Consider the following 19,583-nt stretch of genomic DNA (forward strand, 5'->3'; position numbering starts at 1 on the left):
GAAGCAAGTTGATTTAATGCACTAGAGGTGATTTTGAATAGATTTATATGGGCGTAGGGAAAGACACGGAGGGTCTAGAGGTTCATTTCCCTTCCGAGAGAGAAAGATGGGTGGGGAGCAACAGATTTTAAATTGTATTATATGGCTGCTTCCTTACAATACATGCAGGGGCTAATTGGAGGGGCAAACCTTGACCAAAGAGTTGCCAGCTTTTCTACGGAGGTGTATTCAACAGTCCTCGGGGCAGAAGCGGGAAACTGCTTGTTAAATAGTATTGATTTTGGATACTTTAAAATAACAAGGTTTAAGACATTAGCTGCCGCAGTAAATATTTGGAGTGCTTTTCTGAAAAAGTCCAGACTGGGGAGGTACAACAGTTATGTTAGGATGTATAAAAATAGGTCATTTCCTCCAGCTGTATTTTCAGACATAACAGTGGCAGACTGGGAGGCAAGGGGGATCACACAAATTGGTTGTTAATACTGATGGGATGATGCAGTTCAGTGATCTGAGGAATAAGTACGGTCTGGATAACAGAGGCTTTTTTAATTATCTTCAGATCCGAAGTTTTTTAGGCACCAAGCAGGGTGGGGCTGCTGGTTTAGCAGGAATGAGATTCTTGAGAAAATAAAGCTATCTGGGGATTGTACGATACGATCTTTTTATGCAAGTTTGGTAAAAGGGAAAAAGGATGACATGGAAAAACACAGTAATAAGTGGGTGGAGAAACTGGGTGGTGAGCAGGTTTGGTTTCAGGAATCCCTAGAATTAGGTTGATCGGTTCTGTGTTCATCCCCTTTACAATCCCAACACTATAAAACCTTATTCTCATTGTATTTTACGCCAGCCAGGATTGCAAAATGGGGCGGTACTACGTTTTTTTTTTGTCCCTGATGTAATTCCCTAGAAGCATACAGTGTGCACATCTTTGCCACCTGCTCTCAACTGCACACACTAGTTAGGGATATAGAGGTCTTTTTGGTTAGGTCACTGGGAATTCAAATAGTGCTTATTCCTCCCTGGATTCTCCTAGGGGTTGGTGCAGATGGGGATGCGGTACCACGGGAATTTTTGTTTGTAGCAATGGCAGTGTACAGATTAACCATAGCTAGGGCGTGGCTCGATTAAAAACCCTCCGGGAATGCAAACCTGGCTGGCTAACCTATTATCCGCATATAATTTGGAGAAGAATATTTATGCCCGGAAGGGCAGGAGGAAGAGGACCTTGGGTGTAAGAATTTGGGAGCCAGTAAATAAGTGGAAAGAAGGATTGGGTAATCATTGAACTTGTGGAAAAATATTGTTGTGTCTTGGCATAAGAATGATAAAAGTTTAATATATTTTGAAATGTATACTGTATACGGATAAAGGTCATAAATTGTTGAAATATTATATGAAATATTCATGTTGAAATGTATAAAGTAAAAGTGTGCTTAATTTGGAAAATAAAAATATATTTAAAAAAAAAGAAAACAGGGCACCCGAAACCAAGCCAGCACCCTGCACCCAGCCGCCCCGCTCCACTGCGGGTGTACTTTGGGTGCTAATACAGATCCACCTTTGCCCTGAGCTAAACCCCAGGAAATTTGCTCCGACACCCTTGTGGCCTGCTCGTGAGCAGCCAACAACCGGAGGCCCCCTATCCTCCTTTGAAATTATATTGAGCCTCAGCACTCTGCATCCGGCCGCCCTAGAGCCGCTGAGGGTGTTTTGAGGATGCATCCTTGAACCTGGGGAAACCCTGGTTCTAACCCCAGAATACCAACTCCCACAACTAAGTACTGACCTGTTAACTGATAACTTAATTTCTCTCCATAGGAATACATTGAGTGTTTCTCCTTGAAAAATGTTGTGTGTGTGGAGTTGGTTTTGTATTGAACGTTGAAAAGCTGCAAAGAACTAACATTTGCTTACTTACCTTTTCTCTAGAAAATGTCCCAGTGTGATATCTAGGTGTATCACACCGAGTTGAAACAGTAATCTGCAGTCATTCAAAGTAATGTAACAGTAATTTCCACTATATTGAAAACATTTACAAACCTGTCACAAAGGCTATTACATTCAGCTTGCTTGTATTGTTCAAACCTGCTTGAAAATGATCAAATACACTTACCTGTGCCAGGCTTGCTTGGTTCTAGGAATTAAATGCAACTAAATATTAATTTTATCCAAAATCAAATTGGTCTGAGTTCAGTCTTTGAGTGTGCAACATCATTTACTGCCTAAGTTTGTACAACAAGTGCTTAACACTGCCCTCGGATAAAGCCTTACTGCTCACCCACACTACCACAAATAAAGGTTAAGGTGCAATCTAGTTTTATCTCTGCCTACTTCTGGTGTTCCACTGGACTTTGTGCACACTATACCTTATTTTGGTATAGTATATACAGAGCCAGCTTCCTACAATCGCTTGTTAACTTAATGCTAGTCTTTGCTTTGCTGCCTTTGCCCAGGCGTGCACTATTAGAAATAATGCACACATTCTTTATTCCTTCCTTCCCTCCCTCTCTTTCTGTCATGTTATCAAGAAGTTCACCACAACAGTCTTGTCTTGTATGTTAAATTGGACAGTGTACAGTTAGAGTGGCAGGAAATAGTGATGCTACAGTTTGCTGCTCTCCTGACCTCTCTGAATATTTTTCTGACTCCTTCTCCTCTCAGAATTACTTGGCTGTGACTAGCTGTGTTCTTTTACCTACTTTACTGTTGCATTGAGATTTTGTAGGCTTTTCACAATGTGCTATCCCTGCATGAGTTTTGCTATAGTCTCATTTTGCCTCAGGATCAAGCTTGCACCGTGGGTTGATTTGTGTTGGTCTTTCTATTTATGTTCTAGGTCCCATTCATTGCCTTCTACAGAAAAGAATATGTGGAGCCCGAGCTGAATATCAATGACCTTTGGAAAGTCTATCATGCAGATGAAAAGGTGGGTGATGCTACAGCTTCTGAAAATTGTTAACTAAATCAGTACCAGATGATATGCTATGAAGTTACCTTCTGCAATTGCAAAATCTAATTTGTCAGAGGATATCTTTTTCTTTTGATTCTAACATATGTGGTTCTAGTTAAATAAATGTTGTTAGACTCTTGAAGAAGTTATTTAATTTAGTTTGGGCATTGACTCGAAGAGAGTTCTGTTGGATCTGTGTGCTTTCTGATTAGAGAAGCATTACGGCCATCTTGGATTCTACAAGTGAGAAGTATTCCTGCACAATGCTAAACCTGGCATTCAGATTTGAGGAAGTTTAAGAAGTCCTCTAATTTAGAGAGTGGTATGTGGGTCCATGGGGCAACTAATAAGTGAATTGGAACACTGTGTCAAATTCTGTTGTGCAGCTCAGAAAGTGGCCCTGAGCAGTGATTGAGCATCTGTCATGGTGACTGGGGACTGTGCATCGAGACAATGATATATGTCGTGGCATGGCTATAGGGAGGGGGATCAGCTCAATCTAGAAATGAAAGTCTAAATCATGTTTAGAACATAACTTTTGAAATGCTGCCACCCCTTTGGGACAAGAGCCTCTCTTGGAGAGATACGACAGGAGCACATACATTTTTTACTGGTTGAAGAGTTGGAAAAAGACGTGGTGGTAGACTGTGTTTATTAGCTTGCTGGTAAGATGTTAGAAGAATAGTTCGTTGTGTAGTCCTCTTCAAGTGACATATGCACCTTCCCTTTCTCTTTCAGTGGACGCAGCTGAAGATGCGTAAAGAGAATCTGTTGCGCCTATTCCAAAAGATGCAAGCATATCAGTACGAGCAGATCTCTGCTGATCCTGACAAACCTTTAGCTGATGGGATACGTCCACTGGATACAACAGACATGGAGAGGTAGTTATTACACAACTTGTTACATAGTCCTGCAGCAGAACTTAGTGTGAGTTGGTAAATATTCCTTATTGGACTGGCCGATTAATGCCCTTGCAGCAAAAATCGTATTGCTTGTGAATGATTTTGCGTTCTGGGAGTTCAGTGAGCCTTAGAGCAGAGAAATAAGATGTGCCTTTTTAAGAATCTGACTGAAAGTTTAAGACATTTAAGCTTTTTTTGGGGGGGCAGAAGTTATCTTGGTTGTTAGTTACGGGTCTGATACCACAGAAAACGGTGACACAGGCCCTCGTCAGCAGCAGACTGGACTACGGAAACGCACACTACGCAGGAATCCCAGCCAAACACCTACGACGACTACAACGCATCCAAAACGCCCCCGACCGATAGTCAACGCCCCCTGCCGCAGCCACATCACCCCCCACCTGAGAGACCTACACTGGCTCCCCGTCGACAAGATAATCACCTTCTAGCTCCTCACCCACGCACACAAAGCACTCCACAACGCCGGACCTGCCTACCTGAACAGCAGACTCCGCTTCTTCAACCCCACCCGCCAGCTCTGCTCCACAAGCCTCGCCCTCGCCGCTGTCCCCCCGCATCCAACGAACGACCTCCGGTGGCAGATCCTTCTCCTACCTCTCCGCCAAGACCTGGAACACCCACCCTACCCACATACGGCAGACCAAACACCTACTCACCTTCAGAAGACTCCTCAAGACCTGGCTCTTCGAGCGGTAGCAGCAAGCCCCGGCACCCCCCGCCCACCTCCTCCAGCACCTTGGGACTCTCACGGGTAAGTAGCACGCTCTACAAGTACATTGATTGATTGTGTAGTGTAGTGTTTTAGGGTTTAGGGTAGTGTTGTAGTGTTTGTGTAGTGTTGTAGTGTTTGTGTAGTGTAATGTTTTAGGCTGTAGGGTAGTGTAGTAGTGTAGTGTTCTCATCCAGGGGGCACTCATTAATAACAGTCTAAAACAGCAGGTGGTGAGGTATTACCAGCGCATAGCCCATGCAGCATAAGTATAAAAAGAATGATTTTAAAGTGGCATCAAGGGAACCAAAGACTGCTACCACCCACCGCTGTCAAAGACAACAATTGCAAAGCAATTGCTATCACAATAGAACAAACACAGAGGATTCCCTGAGCACAAAGTACATGTATCTGTGAGTATTACAGATAATATCTATTCAAAAATAATTGTCCATATCTGCGCATCCAAAGTATGAAAAATCCTTATTTTTATTTTCTTAGTCCATGGATGTTCATGAAGACTTGTGGATACAGCAGTACAGTCTTGATACAGTACACAACAGCCAAACGCCAACACGTGTTTCGTCCAGGGACATTACCCAATGACTTCTTCAGGGCTGTAACAATAAATATGTACCCAATTATAATCCCCAAGTCTTGACACAAAATACCTTCACCAAAAGGTCATAAAGTGTATCAAGCAGAGAAAAAAAATCACACCAAGAAGAAAATGAAAATGAATGGGAAAAGGATACCCACAGTTGCCAAAATTATATGCGAGCCCAAAGCGTGCCAATATATAGGACACAGCGTGACAAGGGAAAAAGAGAGACACAAAAGACAGGAGAAAAGAAACCATCCCAAGATCAGCAATTACAATCAGATCTTTAGGTATAACTATTTATTTATTTATTTATTTATAGAGTTTTGTATAGCGCGGACAAGACCCGTGGGTATCAGAGCGCTTAACAGGGAAAAGAGTTCCAGGTATACATTATAGTAACAGTAATAACAACAACAACAAATAGATATGAGGTAGAGGGTAATATACCGTAAGGACATGTTTAGATATATAGTTACTAGTGTCTGTGCAATTAGCATTAGGTGACGCACGAGGTTTAGCTTGTGTCCTAGAACCAATAACAAGCTCGATGAGGTAGGGTTATATGGCCATCAAGTGCATATCAAGGATAAGATGGATTAGTAAATAGGGTGAGAAAGCCGTTACATATATTATATCTGTGAGATATAGTTATAAGTTCACAAACAAGTGAGGTAGTTATAGGTTCACAAAATACTAAGTAGCAATAACGTGTCTAGCCTCGGCTTGACCATGGAAATACAGTTCGATATCAGTTATTGATCCTCCAATTTTCATGCCGCGGACAACCCTCTGGTAGCGAAAATGATCATCCCAATAGTCCATCGGCTTCTTCTAGGTAGGGTATTTACTCATCAAGTGGGACTTCAGTTCTCGTTTAAATGTTGCTGTATTTTGAATCTTCCTGAGGTTTGGCGGGAGTGAGTTCCAGATTCTGGGCGCAGCTCCTGAGAATGCTCTGTTGTAGGTCTTTTTCTTGTGGAAAAAGGCTGGTCGCAATAGTAACTCTTTTGTGCTTCTGGTAGGTCTGTTACCTCCTGATAGCTTAAGTTTCTTGGCTAGGTAACTAGGCGTGTTGTAATGGACCGCTTTATGAGTAATACAGGCCATCTTCATTTGAATTCTGGCCTCGTAAGGTAGCCAGTTTAGTGCTTTCAGGTGTGGAGATATGTGATCAAATTTCTTCGATCCCGTGATGAGTCTAGCCGCAGCGTTGAGGCAGGCTTTTAGTGGTGCTGTGGATGTTTTCGGAAGGCCAGATAATGTGGTGCAGCCGTATTCGATCCTCGAGATCACTAATGATTGGATAGCCAGTTTTAGATCCCTCACTGAGATAAAGGGTTTCAGTTTTCTTAAGTAATTCAGGTGGAAGCGGGCGCTCTTGGCCATTGAGTTAATGTGTTGTTTCATGTCGAGGTTTTCATCTAGCGTGATTCCTAGTGATTTAGCTGAGTTAACTAGGGTCGGGGTGCAATTTAGCGACGTCACCAGTTTAGTCCATTCCTTAACTTCAGATTGGATCCTTGTCGGTGAGATTAGGAGGAATTCGGTTTTCTGGGTGTTTAGTTTCAAATGGTTCGTTGTTAACCATCTCAGGGCTCTCTTTAATGTCTCGTTTATTCGGTCAATGTCCTCAAGGGAGGTGATCTTCATGTATATTTGCGTGTCATCTGCATACATATGATAGGATATCTGAGATTTTTGAAGGATCTCTGTGAGAGGTTCAACATACAAGTTGAATAGATCAGGGGATAGCGTTGAGCCTTGTGGGACCCCGATTATGTTGGGTGTCGGGGAAGATATTACTTGGTTAACCTGGAATCGCTGAGTCCTGTTCTGTAGGAAAGAGTTGAACCATTTCAGCACATTTCCGGACAAGCCCATCCTATCTTGTAGCCTGGTCATTAGTATTTCGTGCTTTACCGTGTCAAATGCTGATGACAGGTCTAGGAGGATCAGTAGGCATGTTTGATTTCGGTCTAGAGCCTGAAGGGCATCATCAACGATATGCAGAATCGCAGTCTCAGTACTGTGCCCTGTTCTGAAACCTGACTGGCAATCATCTAGCAGCGAGAACTTGGTGATGTGTTGGCTTAGTTGGCCCTGCACACATTTCTCAATGACCTTGGCCAGTAGAGGGATGTTAGTCACTGGTCGATAGTTGTTTAGGTCTGTTGCATCAGCTGTCGGTTTTTTGATGATGGGTGCTACCTGCCCTGTTTTTAGGCAGTCAGGAAGGATCCCTTGCGCAAGTGAGGCATTTATTATCTCGGTCCAAATTGGAACAAGCGTGTGGCTGATTTCTCTTACACATTTTCCCGGTAGAGGGTCTTGATAGTGGTTGTTAGGTCTCATTTCGGCCAGCGTTTTGGCGATCTTTTCTTGGTCGTATAATTCGAATGTGTCCCAGTTTGCCTTGTTTTTTGTTTGAAGACCCTCTGTTGCCGCATTGGTCTCATATATCGATGGAGGAGGGGTCATAAGGTTGGCTGCTGCGTTTGTGAGTTCAACATCAAGCATTTTCGATTTTTCTGTGAAAAATGATGAGAATTCCTCGCAGCTTATGGGGATTTTTGTGTTCTCTCGAACCGTTTTGGCTAGTTTATTTGATTGTTGTTTTAAGATCTCGAAGAGTTTTCGTGGTCTATTTCTGGCATTGTCCAGTTCAGCTCTGATAAATTCTTTTTTGGAGTTGATTATCTTTTTGTTGTAATCTTTTCTTGTTTTCCTGAGCGCTCTCAGCTCGGGTGAGGCGTGATGTTGTCTCCATTTCCTTTCGGCCATTCTCAATTTGCGCCTGTCCTCGTTCAGTGACTCACTAAACCAAGGATTTTTTGGCTTCTCTGAGCAGTTTTTCAGTTTTTGGGGCATGGTGTCATTAACAATATTACCGATCACCGTTGTGTAGTGATCGGTCAGCGCATTGACATTTTGCTTATTAATGGGAGGCTTCAGGTCTTTCTCACACCTTTCAACCAGTAGTTCAATATTAGCCTCTTTTGTGTCTCGGATCAGTTTCTTGAGCTTGCGTGGTTGAACGGTCTTTCCCTTTTTCATTGTAGGTATCGTGAATGTTATGATGTGATGGTCGGACCAATCACATGGTTCTATAGCAAGGATTGATGTCTCTGTATTTCTTGAAATAATCCAGTCTAAGGTCGCTCCTTGTGTGTGAGTGGGTTGGTTGCATGCTTGTGTAAGTTTTAGCTCACAAAGGAAGTCTTTAAGCGAGTTGACCAGCTTGTCATTGTCGTCGTTCCATTGGAGGTTAAAGTCGCCTAGGAAAATGTTATTGGCCTCCGAGTTAGAGTTGGTCGTTATGATCTCTATCAATTGCTCTGAAAACTTTGCGTTGTCTCCTGGTGGATGGTAAAATGCATGCAAGTTGCAACTTTGATTATTTGGTGATCTCACATTAATACCAAGGTATTCACAGGATTCTAGGGGGTCAGACTGGAATTCACGGACCTCGATCTCTGAACGATGAATGCACGCTATGCCTCCTCCTACATTCAATGGTCTGTCTAACCTGACGATGTTATATTGTGGTGGTATTAGGAGATCCATGGTAGGCGATGATGATTCATTGAGCCATGTTTCGGTGAGGATGGCCAAATCAATTTCATTGTTGATGATATAGGCAGCTATGTCTGATGCATGTTTCGTCGCTGAGCGACAGTTAAGAAGTAGGCACTTCAGGGGTTTCTGTGAATTAAAGAGTTTTACACTATCAGATTCGGCTGCCGTGAGCTGAATATGTTGTAGATTTTGGTGAATTGCTTTCCGGTCATTCCTTCTGGAAGTTCTGTTAGAGTCGATGGGTACAGTTTTGATATTCTCCTCTCTCCCAAGGGCAATTTGTTCGGTTTGTTCATAGGATCGGAGTAAGGCCGAAGCTTCTTCATTAGACAAGGGCTTGGTCCTGTTAGGTCTGTTGGGTCTGAGTACGAGATTCTGGATGTGTGAGACCTTGGTGTGCGTACTTATCGCCATCTCCCAGATTCTTCCAATTATCTGTGATATTTTCCTCGAATTTTGTGCCAGGTTTCCTACGAGTTTCTGGAGTTCCTTGACTTCTTTCTGTGTTCGGGATGAATTCCATGAATGATCTGTTCTAGTTGCCATAGATTTTTTCTTGGTATCCTTGGTCTGGTTACGAATTCTGGGTCTATTGGCGGTGTCCTCATTACTTCCTGTATTAGGGGATGTAAGGGGTGTTTTTGTGAGTATGACTCTATGGGACTCGTGTCTCGTATTCGAGGGAGGATGTGAAAGGTCGATGTTATCTGCCCTGTTTCTTCCGTTAGCTTCATGGAGGGACTCGTTTGGAGTTGAGGTGCATTCCTCATGCGCGGTCGAGTTGTGCGTTAGCGGCAGCTGTACTTTCCTTGGTGCCTGGTAATTCTCTTTGATTCCCAGGTTAGAAGATGTCGCAATCCTTTCTATCTCAGTCTCAGGTATTACCCTCGTGTTGTCGGAGAGATCTCTAGTGTTAGAGGCTTGGTTGTTCCTAACGACCGATTGACTGGTGACTCTAGTGTTGGATTCAATGTGTTCAGGTGCGGCATCTGGTGGTGTCATGTTTTGTTGGTGGTTTGGTCTTTCTGTGTATTTCTTTAAGTTATGGAAGGTTGTCTCAAATTTCTCGAGTTCTCTGTTGGCTGCTTGTATCAGCACTATTCCCGTTTTATACATGGTAATGCATAATTCTGTCTCACTTCTTTTCGTAAGTGAGGTTGTTATTTTTGTTCCATATGGTATATTTTTTATAGTTTTGGTGAACAGCAATTTTGTAATGGCGTTGCGCCATTTAGCTGTTTTGTCTGTGTAGAATATAAGGTCATTCATCATGATGCCTTTAACTCTATCAAAGTATGGGTCAGAGAACAGCATGTCTGGGTTTTTTCTCAGCGTATTGTGTTTGAATTTTTTGGCCGCATTTTTGGATAAGGTTGAAGGGTATTCTATGCTTTTTGCATTGGACATTATCGAACCTATGTTTCTTCTGTCCATTTCCGCTTCACGTTGAGGGTTTGCAGAGGTCTGTTGATTATATTATACTGAGAGGTTCCCTATTGACTATGTTGTGTTGAGATGTACTGAGTAGTTCCCGGCCAGTGTTTCCTAGAGGATATAGAAATCGAGTAACTCAGTGCTATTATTACGCAGTGGCAGGTAAAACTTCTTCTATAGTTTAGTTCGCTCTTATTATTATACCCTTGTAGACGTGGACGATATAGAAGTTGAGAGTGACTTCCAGATTACTATTTCATAGTGGATCCCCAGATTAATTGGTCTGTATTAATTATGGTATCTTATTTTCATCTGTTCTTTGTAATTTTTGATGCCCTCAATACTATTTAATTAATTAATAAACTATCCCGAAATTTAAAAACTGGTTGTCAGGAGATAAATCGCAAGTGTCTGATGTTAACCGAGTCTGTCCCTGAGGTTTCATGAGAGGGTTTAATATCTGTTCTCTCTAGAAGTTGTTTAATTCCTTTTTCCTTTTCCTAGCCTCTTTTCTCTTTCCACTCCTTAGCTTGGATCCTTAGCTTGGATGGTCCTTGTAACTTTTCAGTATATATTGGCTGAGTACTGGGAAGTCTCTTAGTTCTTGCTTCTCATTGGTCCTTTGGTAGTTTAGTCGGTTAGGTGGGTTCTGGGTGGTCTCCTTTCTCTTGCTCCAGGCGCCAGTCCTATTTCCCTTGTTTTCTTAATTGGTCCTTTCTCACTTTCCTGACTGATCGGAGGGATATCTTCCTTCCCTGTCTCCAGCCGCCAGTCCTATTACACTGTCTGTGCCTCCAGGTTGGTGGTAGGAGGGTTTAGATGGGGTAGCGTGTAATGTGCGTCCTAAGCGGCCGCCATTTTAAGGTCAGGCGGGCCGCTTCTCGTTCCTTAATCCTGCTCAGCAGTAGCAATATCCTCCCGTTTTCCCCTGCCTGTATTCCGGGGAGTTGCTGTCAACGGGGAGTTATCATCTGGTGGGGCCGCTCTGAGGGTGTGGACGTTCCTACCTCTCGCGTCGGCAACCGAGATTTCCCCGCTCCGCCCTCCGCTCTGGTCACTCCGTGTTCACAGGCACCGGAGCCGACGTCGATTGCTCCCAGCGTCTTCAGACCCGCTCACAGCCGAGAGAATGACCGCCGTGGATTCTCCGCGCTCGCTCCGCATCTGGTGGTCCGCCCGAATCAGGGTCCGACGTCCGAGGAGTTCATCGATGAGGGTCAGCCTTGTCCACTGACCAGGTACAGCAGTCTTTCCCACGTCTTGCGTTTGCTAGTGTATTAACAAAAAATTAACTGTGTGTTAAAAAACCCAAGTGCATTAAATACCTATACCTCTCTTAAATAACTTCAACTCACCCTAAACTGGTCTTACTCTTAGTGTCATACAATCAGGCTCATATCAAGGACCTTTGTTATATAATTCTCTATAAAAAAAGATTAAAACAATCCAGGTTATTCATACTTGTATACCATCTTTTGAAAATAGTTCTAAGACAACTTAAGCATACAGTTTAGTAGTCAGACTCTCTTACCCTTCAATTGGTTTTTCAACTATCCCAATAGTCACTTTCTTCCTTAATATAATTTCTTGGTAAGTAACACCAGGCAATATCAGCCTTCGCTATACATGCAGCCTAAAATATTTCCAAAATGCAAAGGTGCTGAAAATTACATTTTTTTGTATAAAAACAGCTGTACTCTCCCTAACCCCTGAGGAAGAAAGAAAGCAGTAAACATTTGCATACAACAATGTTTAATTGCTATAGAAAAACCTGTAATTGCAGGCATTTTGCCAGTAGGCTGCAGTAGAGTATAAAGAAACAAAGAAAAAACTGACACCTTGCCTTAAAGGCATTAGAGTAGGGGTACTGTGCCTTTAAGACCTGAAGGCGACCCCCTGCTCCCATGATGCACCAGAAGTGGCAGTTGGGTTAATTCTATTTTTCCGGCTCCTTCTGAGAGGATCCTGGAACTTGAGCTCTTCAGTTTTTGACTAAAACTGTTTGGTAAACTGAATTTGTTCAGAAGTGTTGAAATTTTCTGGTTTATTAAGGCTTCTGCTACTGTTTTTTGGTGGAATTCCACTGAATTTTTAGTCCAAATGCCTGCTTTATTCCGGAAGTGTCCTTCCTGTGACAAGAAGATGGCACTGGCAGACCCACACTCAGTGTGTATCGTGTGCCTTCCATCTGCACATGACCCTGACCAGTGCTATATTTGTCAGAAGTTCTCTGGCGGACCCTACGCGATAGAGAACGAATCGGACTCCATGCCTTGCTGGAAAAAGACAAGAGTTATCATGGTGGTCCCAGGACATAGTATTCCAGCAAGCATGGCCAAAAACGTCGACGTTCCGCTTTTCCTGAACCCAGGAAGAGGAGAGATTCACTGTCTACGTCGAAGTCGCCGTCGAAGAGGCCCAGACACTCTTCAAGAACACCATCGCGACGTCGAGAGTCTTCGCCGCAGACAAGTAAGTTGGCGTCGAGGCGCCACGCTTTGGGCTCGAAGTCTGTGGCTGCTGACAAGTCCAAGTCTCCGTCGACGTCGAGGCTTCCGTCGACATCGAGGCACTTTCCGCCACCCTCGAAGGGGTCAGCGTCGAGATGACTGACGCAAACTAGATCGCCTCTGGCTGGCGTGCTGCCGTCGAGAGAATAGTCAAGATCCTGTCAATCGACGTCGATACGGCACCAGGGAAGGTCGCCTTCGACACGACGTCGTAGAAGGTCGCCGTTGTTACGACGAGGAAGATCGCCGTCCAGATCACCAACTCGACGCTGAAGATCGTCATTGAGGTTACCACGACGTGAACGATCGACTTTGAGACCAATGAGACCTCGCTCTACGCTATTGGTCACTCGGACGTCATCCATGTCAAAGCACTCAACATCGAGGGATGATGTCACAATTATTGTGGAGTCACCGATGCCTGGTTCCAGAGTATCATCAGGAGACCGGTCATCATTTCCTGGAATGAATATTGTGGAGATCTCTCCAGAAGTCTCCCCCAGATCTGCAAAGGCCAAATCACGCAGTATGTCACCTCGCCATCCACAGGGTGCTGTTTCTGGTGGTCACAGTAGTCCGGGCTCGGATTACTCCCGCACATATTCACCATCTAGTCCAAGGACAAGCACTCCAGCCAGACCATCAAAGTCGCCTCCTCTGAGGCCAAGATCTCCTGTCAGGCCAAGATCTTATGTCAGGCCAAGATCTAATGTCAGGCCAGGATCTCCTGCCGGGTCAAGAACACCCGCCAGGCCAAGATCTCCTTCTAGACATCGATCTAGATCCAGGTGCCGACGCAGCCGTCATCACGACAGGCCCCATAAAAGAAGGCGCACAAGATCTCCCACATGGTCCTCTTCTACGAGATCTACGGTCCGGGACTTCTCTCCGACCTTTTCCTCCACACTGCCTTCACGAGTCTCACCCATAGACGACATCGCTACCTTTGCTGATGTTTTGGGTTGGGGGCAAAGAAGCTTAACATTTCTCTCTATACCCCTGTGGCTCCCACATCAAGAATCTTTGATACTCTGCATCAACGGACAGCCCCCAGACCTCTGCAAACTCTGGTGCCCGGATTCCTTGAACTGGCGATGTCTACTTTTCTTACTCCTGCGGCGGTGGGTTCTGTACCATCCAAAATCGCCAAGAAGTACAAAGCTCCAGCAGAGGACCCCTTGTTCCTCAGGGAGGATCCACCAGCTGATTCAGTCATCGTGGCGACTGCCATGAAATCCCACTCTGCTTCCACCTCATCCTCAGTACCCCCGGATAAGGATAGTAAGCAAATGGATTTGTATGGGAGGAAGATATGCAACACTTAAGCGTCGTATATGAAGGTGGCCAATGCCTCTGCCCTTCTCGGGGAGGTATGACAGATCCTCTGGGTCTCCCTCACTCGCTTCGAGAAGCTTCCCAAAGAAGACCGGCAGGACTTCACCGAGATCCTACAGGAGGGAGAGCTTGTAGCCAACCAGGTCATCAGTGCTGCTGCGGATGCTTCCGACCTCTTGGCTCATGGCTACTCCCATGGAGTTTGTTCACGACGTTTGGCTTGGCTACGCCTCACAGGCCTTAAACCTAATGCTCAAAAGAAGATGCTAAATCTTCCTTTTAATGGTACATCTCTGTTTGGGGCTCATGCTGACGACGGGATGACTAAGATGAAGGCGGAGATGGACACGGTTAAAGCTGTGGGTTTGGAAAAGCGTTTAGAGTTTAAGAAGCGCTTCCGTCAGGGCAACAGGCGGTCATACCAGCAGAGGGTTCAAACCCCTCAGTGGTCCTCACAAACACAGCAAAGATTGCAATTCCAGCAGAGAAGCCCTGGTAGAAGCAGAGGAAATAACAACAAACAGTCCACCCCCAAGCAGCCTCCCAAGCCTTGAGTTGTTGCTTCCTCCTGAACTGTTCGCCACTCCGGTGGGATGGAGTATAGCTCATCACCTGGAAGAGTGGAAATCCATAACAAAGGACAGATGGATGCTGAGTATTGTGCAGCATGGTTACTTGCTGAGGTTCAAGTCCCCTCCTCCGCAGGTATCTCCTCAACTCAAGCACCTTCCCCGAATCCACAGTCAGCAACTGAAGGAGGAAGTGTCTGTCCTCAGAAAAAAAGGCCATAGAGGAGGTCCCTCCCAATGCGAAGAAATCAAGGAGTAACCTCCCGCTACTTTCTTGTTCAAAAACGAGGAGTAGCCAAAGAGTACAGACCTATCCTCAACCTACGTCTCCTGAACAGGTTTATCCAGATAGGAGAATTCCATATGCTAGCCCTGCACCAGATCTTTCCACATCTTCATCAGGGAGACTGGATGTGTGCCATCGACCTCCAGGATGCGTACTTCCATATACCAATCTCAATAAAGCATTGGACGTTTCTCAGGTTTTAGATCGAACGTCACCATTACCAGTACAGAGTGCTCCAGTTCGGCCTCAAATCCGCACCACGTACATTTTCAAGTGCATGGGGTGGGGGCTGCTTTTTACAGTAGGCGGAAGATCTTTGTCTATCCCTATCTAGACGACTGGCTTCTAAAAAGCTCCACGCCTGCTCTGCTTCAGAGCCATCTAGCGTACTGTCTCAACCTGATGAATTAGTTGGGGTTGCAGGTCAACTTCAAGAAGTCAGTGCTCAATCTTACCCAACGAATAAACTACCTGGGTGCTTCCCTGGACTCCGCGCAGGCAAGCGTGTGTCCTTCGGTGGAGAGGTTGTCATCCATGCTTCTGGGGTGCTCATATGGACCAGCTTCAAGTACAAGGTCTCTGGTCCGAAGTAGAAAGAAGCTACCACATCAACTTCTTGGAGCTTCGGGCTGTCTATCTGGTGCTAAAGTCACTCCACGCGTCTCTGCGCACCAACTACATTCAAGTTCAGACAGACAACACAACAACTATGTTCTATCTGAACAAGCAGGGAGGCACAAGGTCCCGAGTTCTGTCGATGGAAGCTCAAGCAATTTGGTACTGGCTCTTGGCGAGAGGTCTCTCCATTGTGGCAGTTCACCTACCAGGTGTCCTGAATGTTCAGGCGGACGACCTAAGCAGAGACTGGGTGCTCAACGAAGAGGTAGCACAGGAGGTGTTTCAGCAATGGGGCGTACCAGACCGAGACCTGTTCGCAGACGCGGCAAACGCAAAATGTCCCGTCTTCGCATCCAGGTCCCCCTAACAGGCATCACGGGGGAATGCACTTTTGATCAGCTGGTCTCAGACATTGCTGTACGCCTTTCCTCACCTGCCTCCGATTCCGGCGGTGATTCAGAAGTACTACTGGACCAACACCAGGATGATCCTGATAGCGCCGGAGTGGCCACGCAGGTAGTGGTACCCGGATCTCCTCCACCTGTCGGAGGTCCCTCACCGGAGGCCGTAAAGACTTGTTGACCAAGGACGGGGGAGGGTGTTTCATCCCAATCTGCCTTCCCTTCGATTTATGCCATGACTCCTGAGGTCATCCAATATGGTCACCTAGACCTTTCAGCAGACTGCATGAACATTCTTAAGAAGGCCAAGAGACCCTCCACTAGAAAGCCTTATGCTTTCAAGTGGAAGAGATTCTTCATTTGGTGTCTTGACAACTCTTTTGATCCTATCCTCGGTCAGGAGCAGGTGATTCGACCCTACTTATTGCATTTGGCAAGGTCTGGTCAAAGATTTCTTGGAGGGGCTTAAGAAGGTTTTTTCCTCCAGTGAGGTCCCTCTCTTCCCCCTGGGAGCTTAACATTGTACTCACCAAATTGATGGGTGCTCCTTCCGAGCCTATCCATAAGGCTTTGTTGCAGCACTTGACCTGGAAAGTTGCTTTTTTGGTTGGTATCACTTCTGTCCGTAGGGTGAGCGAAATCCAGGCCCTGAGTTGTAAGGAACCTTACACAGTGTTTCATGCCAATAGGGTGGTACTGAGGACACATCCAGGCTTCCTGCCCAAGGTAGTCTCAGACTTCCATATCTTTCAGTCTATCACCCTCCCTATTTTTTACCTCAACCTACCACTCCCGCGGAGAGGTCTTTACACTCTCTATATCTCAGGAGGGTTTTGAAATTTTACCTGCCTAAAACTCTACCACTTAGGAAGTCTGATCGGCTTTTTGTTAATTAGGGGTCCACTAAAACCGGTCTGTCAGCTTCAAAACGGTCTATCTCTAGATGGATAGTCTCCTGTATAGCTCTGTCTTACCAATTGGCTAACAAAGCTTTGCAGGGAAAACCTCATGCACATTCTACTAGACGGAAAGCTTTTACTATAGCTCTCCTCCGCAACATTCCAATTTCTGAGATTTGTAAGGCGGATACGTGGCGTTCAGTGCATACCTTTACACGCCATTACTGCCTGGATTCAGATGCACAGGCCGATGCCCAAGTGGGGCAGGCTTCTTTGAGGAATTTATTTGCATAACTGCATTTTGAATGTGGTGTTGGTTCATGTTTTTGCTCTATACTTGTTTGCTTGTCCGCAAGACTTTGGGTATGGGTTTGCTAATCTATTCTGAGATTATGACTATTGATGAGTTTCCCCTGGATGAGAAGGATTAGTTATTACCTTAATTACTAGTTCTCATCCAGGGGTATACTCATCAAAGTCATAAGCTCACATCCACCTCCCCTGACAAGCATCATCGTAAAGTTATGAGATGTTACTATTGATCTACTTGGGTGTTATGAACCTCCAAAAAGAACTGACCCAACTGCCACCTGTAGTGCATCATGGGAGCAGGGGTCACCTTCAGGTCTTAAAGGCACGGTACCCCTACTCTAATGCCTTAAAGGCAAGGTGTCAGTTCTTTCTTTGTTTCTTTATACTCTACTGCAGCCTACTGGCAAATGCCTGCAATTACAGGTTTTTCTATAGCAATAAAGCATTGTTGTATGCAAATGTTTACTGCTCTCTTTCTTCCTTAGGGGTTGGGAGAGTACAGCTGTTTTTATACAAAACCATGTAATTTTCAGCACCTTGCCATTTTGGAAATATTTTAGGCTGCATGTATATGTTTTCACATATGTGTATATATATATATATATATATATATATATATATATATATATATATATATGTATATGTATATATATGTATATGTATATGTATATGTATTTTCTATATGTTCCGGGATCCCGCACATGGGCGGGGATTATTCAGAGATTATGGCTTTGAGTATACCCCTAGATGAGAACTAGGATTACAGGTAAGTAACTAATCCTTTTAGTGTTTAGGGTACTCTTGTAGTGTTTGTATAGTGTTTTAGGCTTTAGGTAGTGTAGTGTTGGGGTTTAGGGTAGTGTTGTAGTGTTTGTGTAGTGTAGTGGTTTAAGGTAGTGTAGTAGTGTTTGTGTAGTGCATTAGGGTTTAGGGTTGTGTTGTAGTGTCGGGCGGTCGGGCAGGGTAGTGTAGTGCTATTGTAGGGAGAGGGTTGTCATTTAGCTTGCAAACTTTAACCACAAGTATAGCTTTACCACGCATGCCTTTGCGTTGTAATGGCATGTGTGGTAAAGGCATACTTGTGGTAATAGTTTGCAATGTAATGGCATGTCGTGGTCATTGACATCACATAGTAATACCCGCGTTGTAATGGCATGTGTGGTATTAGTATGCGATGTAATGACATACATTCCCAGTGGCTCGGTAAGGTGAAATCTGACCTTAAGACATCCCTGCATCCAGCCGACCTGCACCCTGTAATAGAGGAACCAAGGTGCACCTATGTCCTCGAGCCCTCCAACTCACCTGCCCAGCTGTTTGTTCCTCCAGGAAGTCTTCCTGGACCGAGCCTGCAGCCAAAATCCAAAACCCGCAACTTCCATGAAAACAGGGCACCCGCCGCCAAATCAGCACTTTGCACCGGGCCGCCACTGTGGGTGCACCTTTTGTGCTTACTCTGATCCCCCTTTGCCCTGAGCTAAACCGCAGGAGCTTTGCTCCCACAACCTTGTGGCCTGCTCGTTAGCAGCCGCCAACCGTATGCCCCTTATCCCCCGTTGGATAATATTGGGACTCAGCACTCTGCATCCAGCCGGCCTAGTACCGCTAAGGGTGCTTTGAGAGTGCATCCTTGATCTGGGGGAACCCTGGTTCTAACCCCAGAAAACCAACTCCCAAAACCAAGTACTTGCCTATAAACCTATAACTTCATTCCCTCCTATTGAATTGCATTGACTGCTTTTCTTTGAGGAGTCTTGAGTGTGGAGTTGGTTTGTATGAAACCTTGAAAAACTGTAAATGTATAAAAACAAAACTGCTTAACTTTTCTCTAGGAAATGTCCCAGTGTGATATCAAGGCATACCACACTGAGTAGAAAAAGTAACTTAAAACGTAATCTTTGAAGTAATGTTCAACGTAATCTCAAAAGTAACTAATTTTGACTGTTGACATAACTGTAAACAAACCAATTGCCTCCAACTGCATTTCAATTGTACTTCAACTACAATATATTTGCAAAGTATTATTTCACTTTCCTTCACAAGGTTTGGTTCTAGAAAATAAAAAATAACTGTGAAAGTGTCTCTATATATACTGGACAATAATGAAGTACAGTGTGTATAGAGTCCACAAACCCCAAAGTTATAACAGAGGTTAAAGTCAGGACTGACCTTACTCTCAAAAGTGGTGGCTTGGTCGAACAGTAAGGCAGTACCAGAGGGCAGTGCAAAGCATTTGTTGTACACACTCAAAGACTGAACTCCAGGCCAATGGTTATTATATCCAAAGATATAGTTTTATTTTTAGAACTAACCGGCATAAAAATATAGTTTGCTAGATATGAGAACTCTCATGTAATTGTTTTGCAAGGAAGCAATAAAGCTGGTGAACACAATAGGTACAAGAGTTGCTGAAGGCAGCTCAAGTCTAGACACACTTTAGCATTGAGCTCAATGGAT

The 19,583-nt window shown here is 44.6% G+C and overlaps 1 protein-coding gene across 1 annotated transcript in view; it reads left to right on the forward strand.

Moving 5' to 3' along the window:
• LOC147666286 (transcription elongation factor SPT6-like) overlaps window positions 1–19,583 on the forward strand; it is a gene marked incomplete at its 5' end in the record, with an annotated part of 590,122 nt that overhangs the window by 110,497 nt on the left and 460,042 nt on the right. The window contains 2 exons of the mRNA XM_086949158.1: window positions 2,837–2,926; window positions 3,689–3,831. Of these exons, the coding sequence (XP_086805284.1) occupies window positions 2,837–2,926; window positions 3,689–3,831 (233 nt within the window). The remainder of the gene's footprint in view (window positions 1–2,836; window positions 2,927–3,688; window positions 3,832–19,583) is intronic.

Source organism: Lissotriton vulgaris, unplaced genomic scaffold (assembly GCF_964263255.1).
Source record: "Lissotriton vulgaris unplaced genomic scaffold, aLisVul1.2 SCAFFOLD_1495, whole genome shotgun sequence".
NCBI classification, from domain to species: domain Eukaryota; kingdom Metazoa; phylum Chordata; class Amphibia; order Caudata; family Salamandridae; genus Lissotriton; species Lissotriton vulgaris.